The following is an 18673-nucleotide window of genomic DNA, read 5'->3' as shown; positions in this document are numbered from 1 at the left end:
TATTTCTCTGTCATCACCTCTCGATTTATAAGGCAGCAAAACCAATAGCACAAAAGAAGAGGAAGATGGAAGGCGACAGAGCGAAGGCAGTAAAGGAGGAAACGACCAAACTACTACAAGCCGGTTTTATCCGAGAGGTCAGATACTCTACCTGGCTGGCCAATGTAGTCATGGTCAAGAAAGCAAATGGAAAATGATGAATGTGTACCGATTACACAGACCTTAATAAGGCATGCCCAAAAGATGCTTACCCTTTCCCAAACATCGACACCCTAGTAGACGGTGTAGTAGGTCACATGATGCTTAGTTTCTTGGACGCCTACTCTGGTTACAATCAGATCCGAATGTACCCTCCTAATGAGGAGAAGACAGTGTTCATCACTGACTCGGCTAATTTCTACTACCGAGTAATGCCCTTCGGTCTGAAGAACACAGGGAAAACATATCAGCGGCTGATGAATAAAATTTTTGAAAAACAAATAGGAAAATGCATGGAGGTGTACGTCGATGACATGGTGATCAAATCTGTCAAATTAGAACATCACCTGAAGCATTTAAAGGAGGTGTTCGATGAGGTTTGACGACATGGGATGCGGTTTAATCCCGAGAAGTGTACGTTCAGAGTAGCCGGCGACAAATTCCTAGGCTTTATGTTATCCGAAAGGGGAATCGAGGCAAACCCCGATAAGTGCCAAGCAATCATCGAAATGACCAGCCCTCGGGACGTCAAGGAGGTCCAAAGACTAACCGGGAAGATTGCTGCCCTCGCCAGATTTTTACCCATAATGGCAAAGAGATCTCAACCTTTCATTGATCTACTTAAAAAGTCACAGAAATTTATGTGGTCTGAAGAATATGAAACAATCTTCCTTCAGTATAAAAACATGTTGGCTTCTCCTCCCATTTTAACCAAACCAGAATCGGGGCAAGACAAGATTATTTATCTGGCTGTGTCAAAAAATGCCATAAGCTCGGTCTTACTATAGGAGACACCCGAACCAACCCCGATATACTTCATCAGTCAGACACTTCAAGGCCCCGAATCACACTATCAATTAATGGAGAAAGTGATACTGGCCCTAATCCACACAGCTCGTCGATTAAGACATTATTTTCAGAGCCATCGGATGGTCGCATGTACAGATTGTCCAATGTCCAAAGTTTTGAGAAAACCATAGTTGGCTAGTCGGTTGGTAGCATGGGCGATCAAGTTATCCCAATTTGATATACACTTCGAAAACCGAAGCCCTCTTAAAGCTCAAGTGCTTGCCGACTTCATCAATGAATTCACTGCCTAGCCACACACTAGCTTGGATATGAGGAATTTGCACGTTGATGGATCATCAAACCGATTGGGAAGTGGAGTAGGAATCATACTGGAAGGGCCGAATATTGTAACAATCGAACAATCTATTCGATTTGGATTCATAGCCTCCAACAATCAAGGTGAATATGAAGCCCTACTGGCCGGTCTTAGGTTGGCAAATGAGATTGGAGTAAAACGTGTCACTTGTTGGAGTGATTCAAAGATAGTGGCCGAACAGGTCAATGAAACATACCAGGTGAAGGATTCGATTATGCTCCAATATTTTCAAGAATTTAAAAACATGAAGGATGCTTTTGACGAGATACATGTTCGGTACACACCAAGGACTATGAATGCACAAGCTGATAAACTTGCTAGGCTGACTAGTCAAAGGAAACCAGGGCAACTGCAAAGTGTGATACATCAGAAAATCTTTCAACCTAGCATCACAAAACAAGAGTGCATGGACATTGAAAATACGCCTCAAAATTGGATGACCTCAATCTTTCAATACCTCACTTGTAGTAGCTTACCAAATGATCCAGTTTTGGCTAAGAAGATAAGAATGCATGCAGTCAAATACCTTCTTCTCGGAAAGAATTATACAGAAGAGGAATTTCAACACCGATGCTTAAATGTCTTGATGAAGATCAAGCCTGTTATGTCATGAGAGAAATTCATGAAGGAATCTATGGAACCCATTCGGGTGGACGAACCATGGCGGCTAAGATACTCAAAGCTGGATATTTTTTGCCGACATTATCCCAAGATTGCCATACATTTGTGAAGAAGTGCATCCCTTATCAACAACATGGTCCTCACATACACCAAAATGCCAACACCCTTCACACCATCAGTTCTCCTTGACCCTTTGCCATATGGGAAATGGATCTTCTCGATCCTTTTCCCTTGGCAAAAGGGCAATGTAAATTTTGCTTGTCGCCGTGGACTACGTTACCAAGTGGATTGAAGCCAAACCACTTGCCATCATTACAACTAGCAACGTATAGAAGTTTACTTGGAAAAGTATCATCACACGTTTCGGCCTCTCCCATGCATTAATTACAGATAATGGGCTGCAGTTTACAAATCGCTGGTTTAATGAATTTTTGGAAGGGCTTAATATTAAACACAAGGTTACGTTTGTTGAACATTCGCAGACTAATGGTCTAGCCGAGGCTGCAAACAAAGTCATCTTACATGAATTAAAAAGAAGGTTGGGGTCGACAAAAAGAGAGTGGGCAAAAAAATTGTCCAAGATCTTATGGGCATATCGGTGTATGCCACAAACATCTACAAAGGAAACTCCTTTTAGGCTTACATATGGTACTGATGCCATGGTACCTGTCGAGATTGGAGAACTATTATTTTGAAGGCAAAATTTTGAGGGATCGGCCAATGACAAATCCTTAGTCGTCAACCTGGATTTACTAGATGAAGTACGCAATCAAGCAGCCATAGTGACCGAAGCAAGTAAAAAGATGATGGCAAGGAAATTCAATTCAAAAATTAAACCAAGACAATTCTATGTTGACGACTTGGTATGGTCACAGGGGAAGCACGCCGAGACCGACGAGAAGGCAAGTTGGCTGCAAATTGGGAGGGACCTTTTTGGGTAATATAAGCTAGAGACACTCGAAGGGAAGTTGATACCGTAAACTTGGAACACCACTCATTTAAAGCATTATTTTAGTTGAATATCTGTAATATGTAATCGGTGCACTCTTTTCCTCACCCAGGTTTTGTCCTTTTAAAAGAACGTGAAAAGAGATTTTTCTGGGAAGGTTTTTAATGAGGCACATTATCAATAAAACTCTCCTTTACGAACTATTTAGTTATCTTCAAGTCAATTTAAAATTTCCTCCCAAGTATACCTACTTGGCCAAGGTTGAATTAAATATTTTCCTCCCGAGTACCCCTACTCGGCCAAGGATGAATCAATTTAAAATTCCCTCCCAAGTATACCTACTTGGCCTACTCGGCCAAGGATGAATCAATTTAAATTCCCTCCCAAGTATACTTACTTGGTCAAGGTTGAATTAATTATTTCCCTCCCGAGTACCCCTACTCGGCCAAGGATGAATCAATTTAAATTCTCTCCCAAGTATCCTTACTTGGCCAAGGTTGAATTAATTATTTCTCTCCCGAGTCACCCCATTCGGCCAAGGATGAATCAATTTAAATTCCCTCCCAAGTATACCTACTTGGCCAAGGTTGAATTAATTATTTCTCTCCCAAGTACCCCTACTCGGCCAAGGATGAATTAATTTAAATTCCCTCCCAAGTATCCTTACTTGGCCAAGGTTGAATTTATTATTTCCCTCCTGAGTACCCCTACTCGGCCAAGGATGACTCATTATTAACAACTCCCTCCCAAGTATCCCTACTTAGCCAAGGTCAAATTTATTATTTCCTTTCGGAGTACCTCTACTCGGTCGAAGATGAACTTTATAAGGATACCCTCTCGAGTACCCCTACTCGGCTAAGGTTGAAACGTGATAAATATTTTCAGTCATAATAAAGTATTCAGATTATAACAAGCATCCGATTATACTTAACTTATTTAACAAAGATTCAAATACAAAGGCACACAAGAATATAAGAAAAATGAGAGGATTTGTATTGCAAAAAGTGTAATGTGGATTACAAAATTAGGGCACTATCGGCCCATGATAAAAAAGAAGAAGAAAAAGACTTCTAAATCCCCCCTCTCCAGCATCAGGACCGGGGACCTTAGGACCAGGAGCATTTTCATTATCTACAGCTTGGCTCGGGGCTTCGGCGTCAGGTTCCACATCATCATCTACTTCATTATATGGTAAAAACTTATCGCCGAAGAAGTCTTTAGTGAGATTGAAATGGAAGTCGGCCGGGACTTGGCAGAATCCATAGCATTGACGAACAACATGGTTAAAACTGGACTCATGTTTAAAAGCAACTTGCTGTGAACACTTCTAGGCAAAAGCCTTCATGTTGGCCTCAGCTCTCTGCCTTTCAAGTACCAGGGCTTCTTCCATTTCAGTTGACTTGGCCCTTAGGGCCTTCTCCATCTCTAAAGACTTCACCCTCAGCGCCTCCACCTCCTCCTCCTTAACCCTCAGCGCCTCCTCGGTGGCCTGGACTCGACCTTCTTCTATACGGTAGTGCTCCTTATACTGAGTAACCTCAATTTCCAGCGATTGGATGGTCTTGGCAAGGCTCGACTGAGTCTCTTTACTTTCAGCCAAGGATTATTGAGAAGTCGAGTACGCTTTCTGGACATTCTTCACCTCAAGAGTAGGATCCACAACTAGTCTTCAGAGCATAGTCATAGATCACACTTGAAGCTCCGCATAGCAATGCCACTGAGATTTGAGGTCTAGGTTGTCGACTACTTCCCTCCCCGAATCAGAAAGCAAATCAGGGGCAGCTACCTGACCAGTATGTGTCCCAGGAGCTAAGAAGGACTCAGCAAACATAGCTAAAGGAACTACCGAGTTGGAAGAACTGCTGACCCCCGCAATAGCAGCAATTCGGGTTTGCTTGCGCGCCCCCTCTGCACCACTCGGCCCAGCCAAATGGGCATGTTTTCTTTTTCTCTCCTTCTCGGGTTCCTTGCTTTTACCTTTGTCCTTACGCCTCTTGAACTGGTTTTCCACGAGGACAAGGTCTCGGGGAGGAGGGCGAGGCTCGATCACCTCTGGGAGATGGTCAAGTTGAGGGTTTCGGTGTTCCTCAACTGGTGTGTTTTTCGGCATTCTCTTCTTCAAGGTCTGACGAAAAGTTGGCACGTTAACACCTCGTTAAGCCATCAGACCGATAATAAAAATAACAAGTCAAATCAATACAACTTGAATTAAAAATTAAGTATAAGGACGAAACGTACCCTCCATATTCAGACAAGGACGGGGAGACTTCAATACTAGAAGTATCTTTCGGGTAGGAAGCTTCCGGGGAAGAGATTTCAAATACTCTAAGGCCGATAGCTCCTTAGCCGACAACATATCTTCTGGAAGAAGGTCGTACCAACGGGGTACTCGGGTCCAATAAAATGGGAAAAGGGGATTAATTTTTACCTACGGGGTGCACGGTTACCTTAAAGTAGCCGGTTTTGAAACCTTTGAAAGATGACACGTACAGTTTGAATAAGGGCAACTCAGGTTGTCTTATTAAAGATACCCACCTTGCTTAATCCGAAGGACGAATACAAAAGAAATGAAGAAACAAACATATGCTAGGTTCTATATAGTGAAACTTACATAGTACCCTAAAAGCCTGAATCGCCGCCCACCCATTCGAATGGAGTTGTGTTGACGTTACATTCAAAACCCTTAATACTCCCATCTGGAAGTCATCAAAAGGTAACCTAATACCTAATTTTCTAAACATATATTCATACATGAAGAAAGTATCGACCATCTCGACACCCCCCAAAAGACAAATTCATGGTCCTCGATTTTGTCTCCTCGACAAGGATAGAGGTATATGGGATACGGGTCAGAAGGTTCCCATAAGGTAATTTCACAATGATCAACAAAAAATTGAAGATCCTATTCCTCCTAAAATGAGACAAGTACGTGGCCACTTCACCGTGTATCCACTCTTATTCAGGTATTGTACAGGGGGGAACACTGGTCTCTCCCTAGGGGGCTTGTACTCGGTAATGGTTCAGAAGAGTCAGTATCACTAGAATTAAACGACTCGACTTTCCTACTGCATTCTCTAACTTGGGTTCTTTCTCCCGCTTCATTCACCCTTCTTGCTCTTGATGAAATTTCACCACCCCCTTCAATTTCATTTACGATATCTACTTCGACAGTAGTTGGCCTTGAAGTATTTGACAGGGAATCCTCCCATTCCAATGATTCGGCCATGGTAAATTAACAGAGAGAAAAGAAGGATTACTAAATGTACCTTGCAGGTAGTCGGTTGGGGAGAAAAACCTTTAAAAATCAGAACACCTCTCGGTACAAAGCAAAAGCAAACACTCTTCGGAACACAATAATATGTATACCCTTCAGTTTGGAGTGAAAGTGAAAATAAGGGCCTGGACCACCATGTATTTATAGGACATATTCTTTCGGGCATACGAAGGGTCGCCTCCCCTCTGAACCGTCAGATCTCTTCTAAATTGAATGGTTGAGATCGAGCACCCCTTCGTCTTTTACACACCATCGAGGAAACCCTAAAAGCTAAGTTCTAGAATAATCTTTTTCTAGTATTTTTATCAATTTTTTAATATAATTTCTTCTCTCTACTACCTTGGTTACTAAAGCGAATACCCCTTCAGTATACACCCTTCAATATACCAAGCACCTAGTCGTCTACTTATTTTCTTCAAACCAAGTACCTCTCCTCGGTATACCTATTTTTCTTATTTCGTACTATTTGAAGTTACTTAAACTGAGTTCCTATTCGGCCCACCTACTTTTTATTGAAACCAAACACCCCCTCGTCTAAATGCCTTTGGTACTTGTAATTATTCAGCCCTTGCTTCGTACCTCTTCGGGCTTGGGGAGCTAGTGTACTGGATAAGGAACTACTCGGTCCTACCTGTAGGAAAAGGAAAAGGAGTACTTATTTGGCCTAGTTTGGACGGATACACTTTGTCAGGATTAAAAGGTAATTAATCCAATTAAGGGTAATAATCAGAATATTATCTACTTTAAATAAAGGGCCAAAATCAAGGCTGATTCAACAGGCCCATTAGCCCATAACAGTGCCTATATAAGGAAGGTACGAAGTACAAATAAAATGTTAATTTTTCATTATTAAATAGCATTTATTACTTAATACCGAATCCTGACTTCAGCATCGGAGAGCCTTTTGCAGGTACGCTTCCCACATTAGCAATAGTCAGAAGGATGTCTACATCCTAGAGCAAAAATCAGAAGACAAGTGTTTCCCAAACAGAAACAGAATTATTATTAATGAATTAAAAATATTACAAAATTGATAATTATCTATATTTATATATTTCAAGATATAATAAAACTGTAAACAAGTTAGTAACGTATAAATTTTAAATTTAAATTTAAATTAAAGGTTAAAACTGTAGTTAAATTTTAGACGGGAATTTTTAATTAATTATACTTTAAATGTTAGAGCACAATTTGTTACATCATTGTGTTGTTATCACCCTTCATCTTGTATATGCAATTACTGAGTAGTAAGAGCGTTTAAGAAGTATTTTGAAAGGAAAACATTTTAAACTAATATTAAAAATTAATAATATAATATATTTTTAATTATTTCTGAAAAAAAAATTAATTTAATGTTTGGCACAAAAAAATTTCTACTTTGAACTAATTAACTGAAATGCTATTAACTTGTGTTTTCCTTCTTTCGCGTGAGCATTCATAAAAATTATTTAGTAACAAATAATGATATTATTATTCTGAAATATACAATAATTTATAAATTAAAAAAATAAGTTTTAATAAAAAAATAAAAGAAAGAAAAGTAGATGTACTCTTATATGAAATATAAAAGGCGAAATACAACCCAATTGAATATCATTTCATTAGATGAAATTAAATTGATTTGATAATGAACAAGTTACAGCGTATATTAAAGTTTGACTAGTTTTGATCATGAAAGAGTTATAGGAACGGATCGATACCCTAATTTAGCGAGCATCTTATCATCAAATCAAACATTTAAAAAGGGAAAAAGGTGGTTGTAGTGTAACTAGGGTAGTTTGTTGAAGTGAATAGATAGATAAAAGATTGGTATCGGGGATTTAAATAGAGGGGTAGGTTGAGGCGGATAGTGGAGGAAGAGAAAGAAAAAATGCTGATGAATATGAGGCGAAAGGGTGTGGGAATAAAAGGAGTGAAGAGTTGGATGGTGGTGTCGGAGACAGGGGAGGCACACCTCGAAGATGTTGGGAAACACTCCATAATGAGGCGAACTGGGTTACCGGCGCGTGATCTTAGGGTCCTCGATCCCATGTTGTCTCACCCTTCTTCCATCCTTGGACGCGACGCAGCCATTGTTGTTAACTTGGAACACATCAAAGCCATTATCACTGCCTCCGAGATCCTCCTCATCAACTCCTCCAACTCTTTCTTTCTTCGCTTCCTTCAAGATCTTCACACCCATCTTCCTAATTCTCCCACTGACCAAACCCCATCCTCGGTACGTCCATTTTTTCTTATATTTATACTTTTTGAAAAAACCCCAAAAAGCTAATAATCTTTTACTGAACCAAAAATTATCTACGTGATCATGCATGGTGATATATGTTTACAGTTCTGATATTTGAAGAACCCAAAATCAATACGGTATATAAACTTGAGTCTTGCTAATTAGAGTCTTTTGAGAATTAACGATGAAAATTTTTGTTAAAAATTAAATTAGAGAAGTACATTAAAAATACATTAACAAAAAATTTTAATTTTAAATTCTTAATGAATGCAGTGGTTATCATTTGTCTATAATTTTTTTTATTCCTCTTTTATTTTTTTATCTTATTTATATGCATAATTCTCAAAAGTACATTGAAAGAGTAAGTTGTCCCAAAAATTTGTATAAAAAAATCCATTTTCGATATCTTTATGGTGCCAGTGAAAAATTTTACTTCATTGCATAGATGAGCAATGGCATGGACGGTGGTAATGAAGAAAAACCTCTACTAAACGGTTCGCCTTTGAGAATATCTGAGGACTCTAATGCCTTTCAAGACACGCCAAACCTTGAAATAAGAGCGGATAACCCTAAGATCAGTGCAGGGATTGTATCATTAGCACCAGCTCCTAAGCAATTACCTTTTGAGTTCAGAGCACTTGAAGCATGTATCGAATCTGCTTGCAGGTGCCTAGAATCTGAGGTCTGTATGTAATTTATTTAATTTGTTCATTTATAGAATTGCGTTTACTCCATTTGTGGTTAGGGTTTTGGTGGATTCAAAGATAAAATATCTTTAACGAATACATACTTCAATCTTATTGTATGAATACATATTAATACTTCAATGAATATGTTTATTTTGATCCTTTCTTTATTATTTATTCAGTAAGCATAGATCCTAGTGAATTGAATATGCTTATAAGCGTCATGACTTCTACCTTTATCAGACTTCGGCATTGGAGAAAGAGGCTTACCCGGCTTTAGATGAACTGACCTCTAAACTTAGCACACTCAATCTTGAACGCGTAAGACAAATTAAGAGTCGTTTGGTTGCACTTTCTGGCCGCGTGCAAAAGGTAAATATTATTCACAAACATCAGGCACCATGTATGCACATTTAATGAATTTTATATTAAGAATTTTGGAAAATGAATTTCCTCTATATGATCATCTTTTATAGTTAGCTGCAAGCTGTCTTGACTCTTATGCACTGCCCTGTTGCTTAAAACTCTTTTAACTTGTATTCCCTTGAGAAAATAAAATTTATATATTCCTTATTTTAAGAAAGATTTTTTTTGCTAAACCGCAAGCCAATGCAAAGTTGGGTGATTCATAGGCAACTAATACTTTGTGCATGGTGTACCTTTTGGCATGTTTTTTAATGGTTCCATTTTGTGTGTTAATCTAGCACAATGGTGCAAAATGGATTTGAGATTAACCACTTACCACAACATTTCATTCATCTGACATGGATGCTGTAACAAAAACACTAGCTCTGAACTTGTGTAGAAGTTCATGCAACCATAAAGAATGTGGGCCTTTCGTGTTTCATACTAACTTATAACCTTCACATGCCCACCGGGTGTATATAAAGAGAAAGGAGTAAGATTTGAATGTTCTGGGTTATAACTAAATGGGGCAACAAGAGAGAGAAATCTCGTTGCATCTTAGAACAGCTATAACGAGTCATGAAGAAAGGTGCAAACTGAGTGAAAAGAATTATGATTAATCTTCAAATGTGAGTGATTGGACTGTAATTTGCAGTTTACAAACACTCTTGTGAGCAAGTTCTAGTTTCATTGCCTGCTTTCCTCTTCACTCAATTTAGCCTAGTTTATTTCCCACTATGCAATTGGAGAATAGGTTGGTCTATGCAAGTTTAATTTTTGAAATTAATAAAGCTAGGAAGTTCTATGGTTCCTTCTGTATAATTATCAAGGATTTCGAGTAGCTAGGAACATAAAATCTAAATTGTGAATATCAAAACGTAAAATCTCAAGGAGATGCTGCACTGTGCCTAGATTTGTAGTTTGTTTTAAGAAGTTACTGTATGAGCATGTTTACTGCCTTTTTGGTTAAATATCGAAACTGAGTTTATACACTTTCTTAAACAAAATATCACATTGAAATCATAGTTTTTTCAATTTTTTTTCTTTTAATTAACGTGAAACGGAGCTTAGCACTCTACACAAATAAGCCTTTAATTTTTCCCCCCAACTGCAAGTTATATAGCCTACCTACTATGCTTGGATTATTTGAATAGAATAATTTTAATATTTTTATATTATATTCTTATAAAATTTTCAAATTACTAAATGAATAAAATGATAAATATATTTTATATATTTTAAAGATAATAAATGCATATACTTCTTTTATTTAATATTTATTCTATAAAGTAATAAAAAAATTATTAAGAACGTACTACAAACCTCATTTTGATATATTTAAAGATCATGCTAATCAATTAAGCGATGAATCAGTAAATAGCAAGTTTTATTGAAAATCATGCTAAAATTAAGTGCATTATTGAATATATTTTTTCTTACTTTGGCTATCATTGATGTAAAGCTATGCTCTTCTCCAAATTAAACAGGACTAATTCTAGTCTTGAATTTTACAGGTAGCAGATCAACTAGAACATTTGCTGGACGATGATAACGACATGGCTGAAATGTACTTGACACGAAAGCTTAATGCCAGCTCATTGGATGAGGCATCGTGCAAAGAAGGATACGATTATGAATTTGAAGAACACGATCAAAGATCCGAATCTGTTTGTAGCGATGAATCAAATTCAGAAAATTTAGACAAATTCCACGGTCCTAAACTTGACGTTGAGGAATTGGAGATGCTTCTGGAAGCATATTTTGCACAGACAAATGGAATTTTACAAAAATTGTCTAGTGTAAGTATCTCTTGAACTCATGTATCCTTTTAAATACTAACATTAAGGGAAACATGTTTGAAAAAAGAAGTATTTATTATGTATTATGAATGATCAGCTACATCATTAAAAAATCAGTTGAAAAAAGAAGAGAATGTTAATAATTATGTATGTGCTGTACTCACTTATGCACGTGTTTGTGACTTGGTTAAGTTGAGGGAGTACGTGGATGATACAGAAGACTACATCAACATAATGTTGGATGATAAGCAAAATCAGCTTTTACAGGTAGCAATAATATTCAACACACTAAACATGATAGTTAATGGCGGTATTGTAGTTACAGGATTGTTTGGGATGAATATTCACATCGACCTCTTTGATGGTCAACCTCATCAGTTTTGGGCTACAACTGGCGGTGCATTCGCAGGCTGTATGTTCATTTTCCTTGTATGTTTATGGTGGGGGAAGAAAAAATACTTGCTCTCTCAATAGAAGGCAACTTGTAATCACTTTTTTAATTTATGAATAAACTAAATATTGGTGATCAATTTCAGTGCTCTGATAACAATTTCAAAATTGCTATGCTCAAGGTAAACAAATTTTGATCATACTTATAACTTCCATTAAAAAAAATTGTTAATTTTAGCTCTTAAAATTGAGTTTAAATAATTAATGATAATAATTTTTAAAAATATATTTATTACATATTTATAATTTTAACATGAATAATATGTTTTTAATAAAAATTTACAATATTTAAATGTTTAAACTCAGACTGTCTTGAGAACGAAAGTTAATAAAAATTATTGATAAATAAATATTTTTATTAAAAATATATTAAATGTTATACTATTGTAAAAAAAATATTTTTCATTATTTAATTAATATATTTAGGACACTCATATATGATCAGGTGAATTTTATTAGTATTTCATAAGGACATACATGCTTAACTGTAAGGATACGACATGTGTTTTTATCATCGTTTTTCAATTAAAATTAAAATCTTATTTTAATAATATATGTTTTTTTATAATTAAATTATTATATAGAACTTTAATTTTAAATAAAAATAATATAAAAACATATAATTATTTTTAAATTTTATCTTAATTTTTCAGCAAAAAAATCCTTATATTTAATGATGAATATTTTGAATTAAAATGAATCTTTTTTTTTATTTTTATTTTTGGTTCATGTGATTAATAAACTTTTAATAGTCATGTGTGTGTATCAAGTTTAGATACATACTCTTTTCTATTTTAAATATAAGCAAAAAATAATTAAATTATACTATTTAAAAAATTAGTTAATCTTATATAATGCTCTTAAATTTAAAATCAATTATACTTTTTAATATGAACTTCAATATAATTTAAATATCATTAATTGATGTTTTAAGTTTCTACTTTAAATGTTAAACTCAAGCTATGAAATTAAGAAGCTATTTACATCATAATGGAAGATAATTAAATTTTAGTAACTAATTTCAAAGAAATTTCTCTTTCAATTTAAGGTTGTATGAAATTCATTGGAAATATAATTTAAATTTAATAAAAGTATTTTATATAGATAATTTCATTAAGTAGCATCAAAATATAATAGGTATTTGATTATATTTCATTTATATTTTGCTTACAATAAATGAAATCTATATATCATTTTAATATATTATTTTTAACACAATTTTAATTATTAACTAAAATTTATTAAAAATCATAAAAATTATACAAGCCTCGCTATAAAATTATTTATTTTTACGTATTGTAATTTTTAATAAATTTCAACAAATAATTATAAGTGTGTTAACATTCCTCTTTACTTATAGTTTAAACTAGCATACCTTAATATTCCTCTTTATATATATATATATAAAAGAATATACTGCTTAATGAATTTTTAAAAATTATTAAATTTATCAATTTAACTGAAAATTTTAAAAAATGTTATCATATAAATTAAATTTATAAAACTTTATACAAAATAAAACTAAAATTATTTGATAATGTTACTTAATTTTAATGTGTTATATATTATTACCATATAAATAAATATTAATTATTAAATAATATATTTATAAATATTCAAGTTATGTGATATTTGATATAATTATGAAATAAAATTACATAATTTAATGATACATTGAAAAATCAAATATTTTGTATTAAATAATATAAATACTGAATTCAACTCAAATAGTTAATAGTACATCATTAGTTTTTCCAGCTATTAAATAAATGATATTTTAAGAAAAAAAACAGCTATTACTCCAAGACATATATTAATGAGATAGAAATAAAATTTAATCCAGTATTTAATCTCACCAGTTATGATATTTATTAACGTTGAATGAGGTATCGGTGGTCAAAGAAGACATCATTAGAGTCCTCCTTTATTACGTTAATTATTAAATAATGAGATCATTAATTAAAAGATTGTCATATATCATTTTTTTGTATCAAATGTTAATTTTTTATGGTTACATAATTAAAAGTGACCAAAATTAACCATTTATAAAAATATAAAAATTAAAAACTTAAAACTAAATTTTCAAAATATATAGAAAGTAAAAATATATTTAAGTATTATATTTAGAAAGTTTGTAAAAGTGAGATTGGGATAGAGATAACTAGCTATTTTAAATTATAAATTAAACAATAAATAATTAATAATGGGGAAAATGTTATAAAAAAAAAGGGGGGGAAGGCTTGCTTTTATTAGTAAAGTTTTAGCATGTATACGAATAATGGCTTAAAGCTTCTAGACAAGTCTATTTATTACCACAAGTATTTTAATACTTAGTAGTGTTTGGATCCTTGGCGGGAACTATAGGGCGCGATCTATTTTTACTTAAGCGGATTTTTTTTGTTTAAGTAAAATTTGGAGCAAATTCGTTTAAACGAAAAAAAAGGCTTAAACAAATGGTGAAAGGGCTTAAAAGCGCGTCCAAGCCAGCCACAAGAAACATAAATCATGTCTCGCTTAAGTCCATAATTTTGCTTAAGCGATTTGCATTTAGCTTAAGCTCTTCCAAGTGAAAATAATTAAACCTAAGCGAAAATGGACCAGAAAGACATGCATTTCAATAACTCTTTTCGCTTCAGCAGATTGTAAATCGCTTAAGCTATTATAGATTCATTTAAGCCTTGACCAACAATTTTAATTAATATTAAGCGAATTTCATGCAGAGAACAATGGTTTCAGGCATACAAAATGGCTTAAGCGAATTTGAATTGGCTTAAGCGAATAGTGACAAGGCATGAGCCCAGATTTAAATTTCTCAGTGAATACATATCCGCTTAAGCGAATATGTATGCTTAAGTGAATATATTAGAATTTAAAAAAATTATACAAACACAAATAACATGCAACAAAATGACTTAAGCGGAGATTAATTTTATTTTCCCTTTAGCTTTAAGTCAAGTCTATATTGCCACAGGTATCTCTGCACCCAAAAATCTTCGTACTCTAAATAAAAATATGCTCCATCTGATCTAATACTTCGCCAGCATTTGGTTTCACAATCTGTATCATCGTGTTCGTAACTATAAATTTCAAGGCTTTGTTGCTGATTCTTCCATTGCAAGGAGCACCAAAAGAGAGTAGTACCACGAAGGTTATTTTTGAAGGACCACTCTTGGTAGTTTCCATTTTGAAGAACATGCATGCAGGCCAAGATCATCGTCCCTTGATCGACAATGGAGATTGAGAACAACGCCATTGCCCAAGTCATTTTGAACACAGCACAGTTTTGCGAGCATGCACAGGAACTATGAGAGTATCTGCTGCAATAATCATCAATGGTACAAACAACTGTGGCCAAGGCCTTCAACATGTTTGGGAGGTTACGATAAACCAACCACATCATCACCTATTTTCACTCCCTCACTCTACAAAGTCACCCTCTTACAATTGCTCTTACCAAACACTCTTAACAACATATAAATGTACTGTCACATCACTTCCCTCAAAATCTGCGAGGCATTTAAATGTAAGGCATCCAGATCCTCTGCAATTTAGAGGGAAATAGAGTATGCAGTGTAACTTTCTTTAAATAAAACAAATTTACTTAAATAAATTTAGTAAAAAGTATTTTTTATTTAAGAAAAAAAATTTGTTTAAGAGAATTTAGTAAAAAAATAATTTTTTTAAGCAAAAAATTTTGCTTAAGCTAAAATTACAAAAAAATTTAAAATTTCATCTTTTTTTTAAATTACAGAAAAGTTAAAAAATATTTGTAAAATATCATGTGACCACATTTTATGGTTATACTATAAAAATTTAATTGTTTCAAAATATGTAATAAATTATAAAAAAATTTAAAATTTTATCCTCTTTTTCTTTAAATTACAGAAAAGTTGAAAAATATTTATAAAATATCATGTAATCATACTTTATGATCATACCATAAAAATTTAAATATTTCAAAACATGTAATAATGTAATTATTTTTTAATCAATTTCTCAAAATTATCATTCTTATAATTTTTATCATCATTATTAACCATTTAACTTGATTCCAAATATTTCTATCTCATTAATGTTTAGCATAAGTAATACAATACATTTGAAATATTTGGTAAAATGATATATGTAAAGGTCTTTAGTAACTAAGTAGTTATTGATGAGAAAAAAAAGTTCCTTAAATTTTCTTGAGTTTAGAGAGAAAGAAGATAAAATTTTAAAATTTTTTACAATTTTGACTTAAGTGAAAATTAATTTTTTACTAAATTCACTTACGTAAAATTTTTTTCTTATGTAAAAATTATTTTGTGCTAAATTCATTGAAGCAAATTTTATTTTTCTTAAACAAATTTTGAACTATAGACCATAGTTTCTTCTAAAATTGCAAAAGATCCAAATCCATCACTGAAAAGTAGTTAGTAAAAAATCATATTTGTTTAAACATGTACCACTTTGTATAAAATAAGAAGTTATATATAGTAGAAATTTTTAATTTTTAAATTTATTTTTAATTAATATAATTTTTTATAAATAATAATCATTTTATAATATTAAGATATAATTATTTTCTAATTTTATTTTAAGATAATTAATATTTTAAAATTTTATTTTTATTTTTTCTCTATTATTTATTATGTAATTTTTTAAAATAGGTATAATTTAAAAATTAATAATAATTTTAATAAAAATAAAATAATTAAATGCATTTATTAGTTATTGTGTTACAATCTTAAAAAACTGTTTTCAGAGAGTATTTTTTTTAAAATTATAAAATTTAATATAATTTAATACATTAGTATTATTAAATTATATGAAAAATATTATAAGTTTTTAAAAACTTTCCTTGCTAAATTTAGGTTTGCTATTTTTTAGATTTAAATAAGTATTACATTTTTAGTATTTTTATAATTTTTTATTTTTTTTTATAAAAAATAGCTTTTAGGATTAAGCTTAACTTAAGTTCAAATTTAATAAAAATAAAAAAATATAATTGAATAAATAATGTAGTAATAGTAATAGATTAATTCAAAAGAATTAAACTCCTTACTATAAATTTTTATCAATAAAATATTTTTAAATTTTTGTGTATTTTATACTTTAAAATAATAGTTAATTTAAAAATAATTAAATCAAAAACCAAAATCGACTCTCCTTTCTTCTCTTCTTGTTCGTCTCTCTCATTAATATTCAATTTTGAGAGAAATATAAAAATTATTGGTCCCACTTTTTTTTTACTTCTCATATCTTCTATTTCTAATATAACATCTCCAATTTCATTCTTCTCTCACTTTTTTGCTTATATTTTCTCTCTATCTCTATTAAATTACCTTGAACAAAGTGTAAAAGTAGTTGTTTGAAAAAAAATACGTGTGATTTGTTATTCGACATTTTGTATATCTATAAAAAAATTATATATATATATATATATATAGATAAAGTAAAAAATAGTTTTTTATTTTATATTATTTATAAAACAAAAACACAATCATGAGAAAAGGGGTTAGATCATGCTACTTTATCTTGAAAATAAAAATCAGAATTTCAAAAGTAAGCATATTGAAAAATGTAAAATTTAGAACCTCTTGAGAGTGAAAAATACAAAAACATTACATAATCATGCACTTTATATAAAATATAATTTTTAAAATTCAATTCTTAAATTATGATTATATTATATTAATTATTTATATCAAATTTTATTAAATTAAAAAACTGAAAGAATGTAATTAAAACCACCAAAAAGTCATAATTACATAAAAATGTCCTGCTACATCACTTCCCTAAAATTATGCCCACTTCCCGTAGACATTTAAATCTGCGGGAGAAAAACAAAAGAAAAAAAATATTATATATATATATATATATATATATATATATATATAAGTAAATTTAAATATAGCTTAGCAAAAAAAAAAAAAGTAAACTTAAATATAATTTTTTTAAATGTATTTATTAATTTAAATATTTATTTTAATGACTTTTTTTATATTCAAGACATAAATTAACAATTTCATAAATAAAAATATTTTTTTTTTTAAATTAATCGCTAAAATTTAATTCTTTTCCATTACCAAAAGACTGCGTACAAGACTACTTGTTAATAACATTTCATGGTAGTAAAAATATTAAATAATCTTTAAATGATTTTAAAGAACATATTAAAAAATTAATTTTATATTTTATAAAATTAAGAATATTAAACAAGATTAATTAGTTTTTAATTCATCTAATTTAGATTGTTTTACTTATATTTGAGACAAGTGGGAGAGAGTGTGCGTGTTTTGAATCTATCCTTCTTAAATAGGTTTGTTATTTTTTATGTTTAAATATGTATTCTGCTTTTGCAAGTGTTTTTTTTTCTCTATTATTTATTTATATTTTATATTTTTAATGAATTTTAGCATATTTAAATTTTAAATAATTATTAAATATTTTTATACTTATTTAAATGAGTAAGAAAGAGAAAAGTAAATAAATTTTATATATAATATATATTTCAATTAAAAACTTAATCTTTTTAGTGTAAATTTTTATTAATGATTTTTTAATATTTTATACTATATGATATTAAAAATGATAAAATTATAAAAAAAAATCCCTCCTCTCTGTAAGTTTCATTTTTTCAATTTATAAAATATAAACAAAATTTTCATAAAAATTAATAAATAGTAGTTATATATCATGAAATATAGGTAAAAAGTGATTAATCAGTATTTTAAATATTAAATAAATAAATATGTCTACTTATGAGGGTATAAAAATATTATTCATAGTTTTTTATAAATAGAAATAAAAATTATATTATTCTTTTATTTTTTTCTCAATTACCGAAACAAAGTGTAAAAGTCATTGTTGGAAAACATGTGATTTATTATTCAACCTTTGTATTTGTATAAAAAATC

The 18673-nt window shown here is 31.5% G+C and overlaps 1 protein-coding gene across 1 annotated transcript; it reads left to right on the top strand.

Moving 5' to 3' along the window:
- Window positions 1–8089: 8089 nt before the first annotated feature.
- LOC113855717 (magnesium transporter MRS2-F-like) lies at window positions 8090–11911 on the top strand. Its single transcript, XM_027487346.1, has 7 exons — window positions 8090–8425; window positions 8880–8928; window positions 8971–9116; window positions 9364–9492; window positions 11040–11324; window positions 11517–11753; window positions 11861–11911. Exons 1-7 carry the CDS (start codon window positions 8090–8092, stop codon window positions 11909–11911), a joined length of 1233 nt encoding a protein of 410 aa, XP_027343147.1.
- Window positions 11912–18673: the final 6762 nt, after the last annotated feature.

Source organism: Abrus precatorius, unplaced genomic scaffold, assembly GCF_003935025.1.
Source record: "Abrus precatorius isolate BTA unplaced genomic scaffold, Abrus_2018 Scaffold11, whole genome shotgun sequence".
In the NCBI taxonomy this organism is placed as follows: Eukaryota; Viridiplantae; Streptophyta; class Magnoliopsida; order Fabales; family Fabaceae; genus Abrus; species Abrus precatorius.
The sequence above is the reverse complement of the archived record's forward strand: the minus strand, read 5'-3'. Positions and strand labels throughout refer to the sequence as shown.

Coding starts and splice junctions, on each gene's coding strand:
- LOC113855717 (XM_027487346.1), top strand. CDS start 8,090: ATGAGGCGAAAGGGTGTGGGAATAAAAGGAGTGAAGAGTTGGATGGTG. Junction 8,426..8,879: donor CTGACCAAACCCCATCCTCG/GTACGTCCATTT, acceptor TTCATTGCATAG/ATGAGCAATGGCATGGACGG. Junction 9,493..11,039: donor TTTCTGGCCGCGTGCAAAAG/GTAAATATTATT, acceptor TGAATTTTACAG/GTAGCAGATCAACTAGAACA.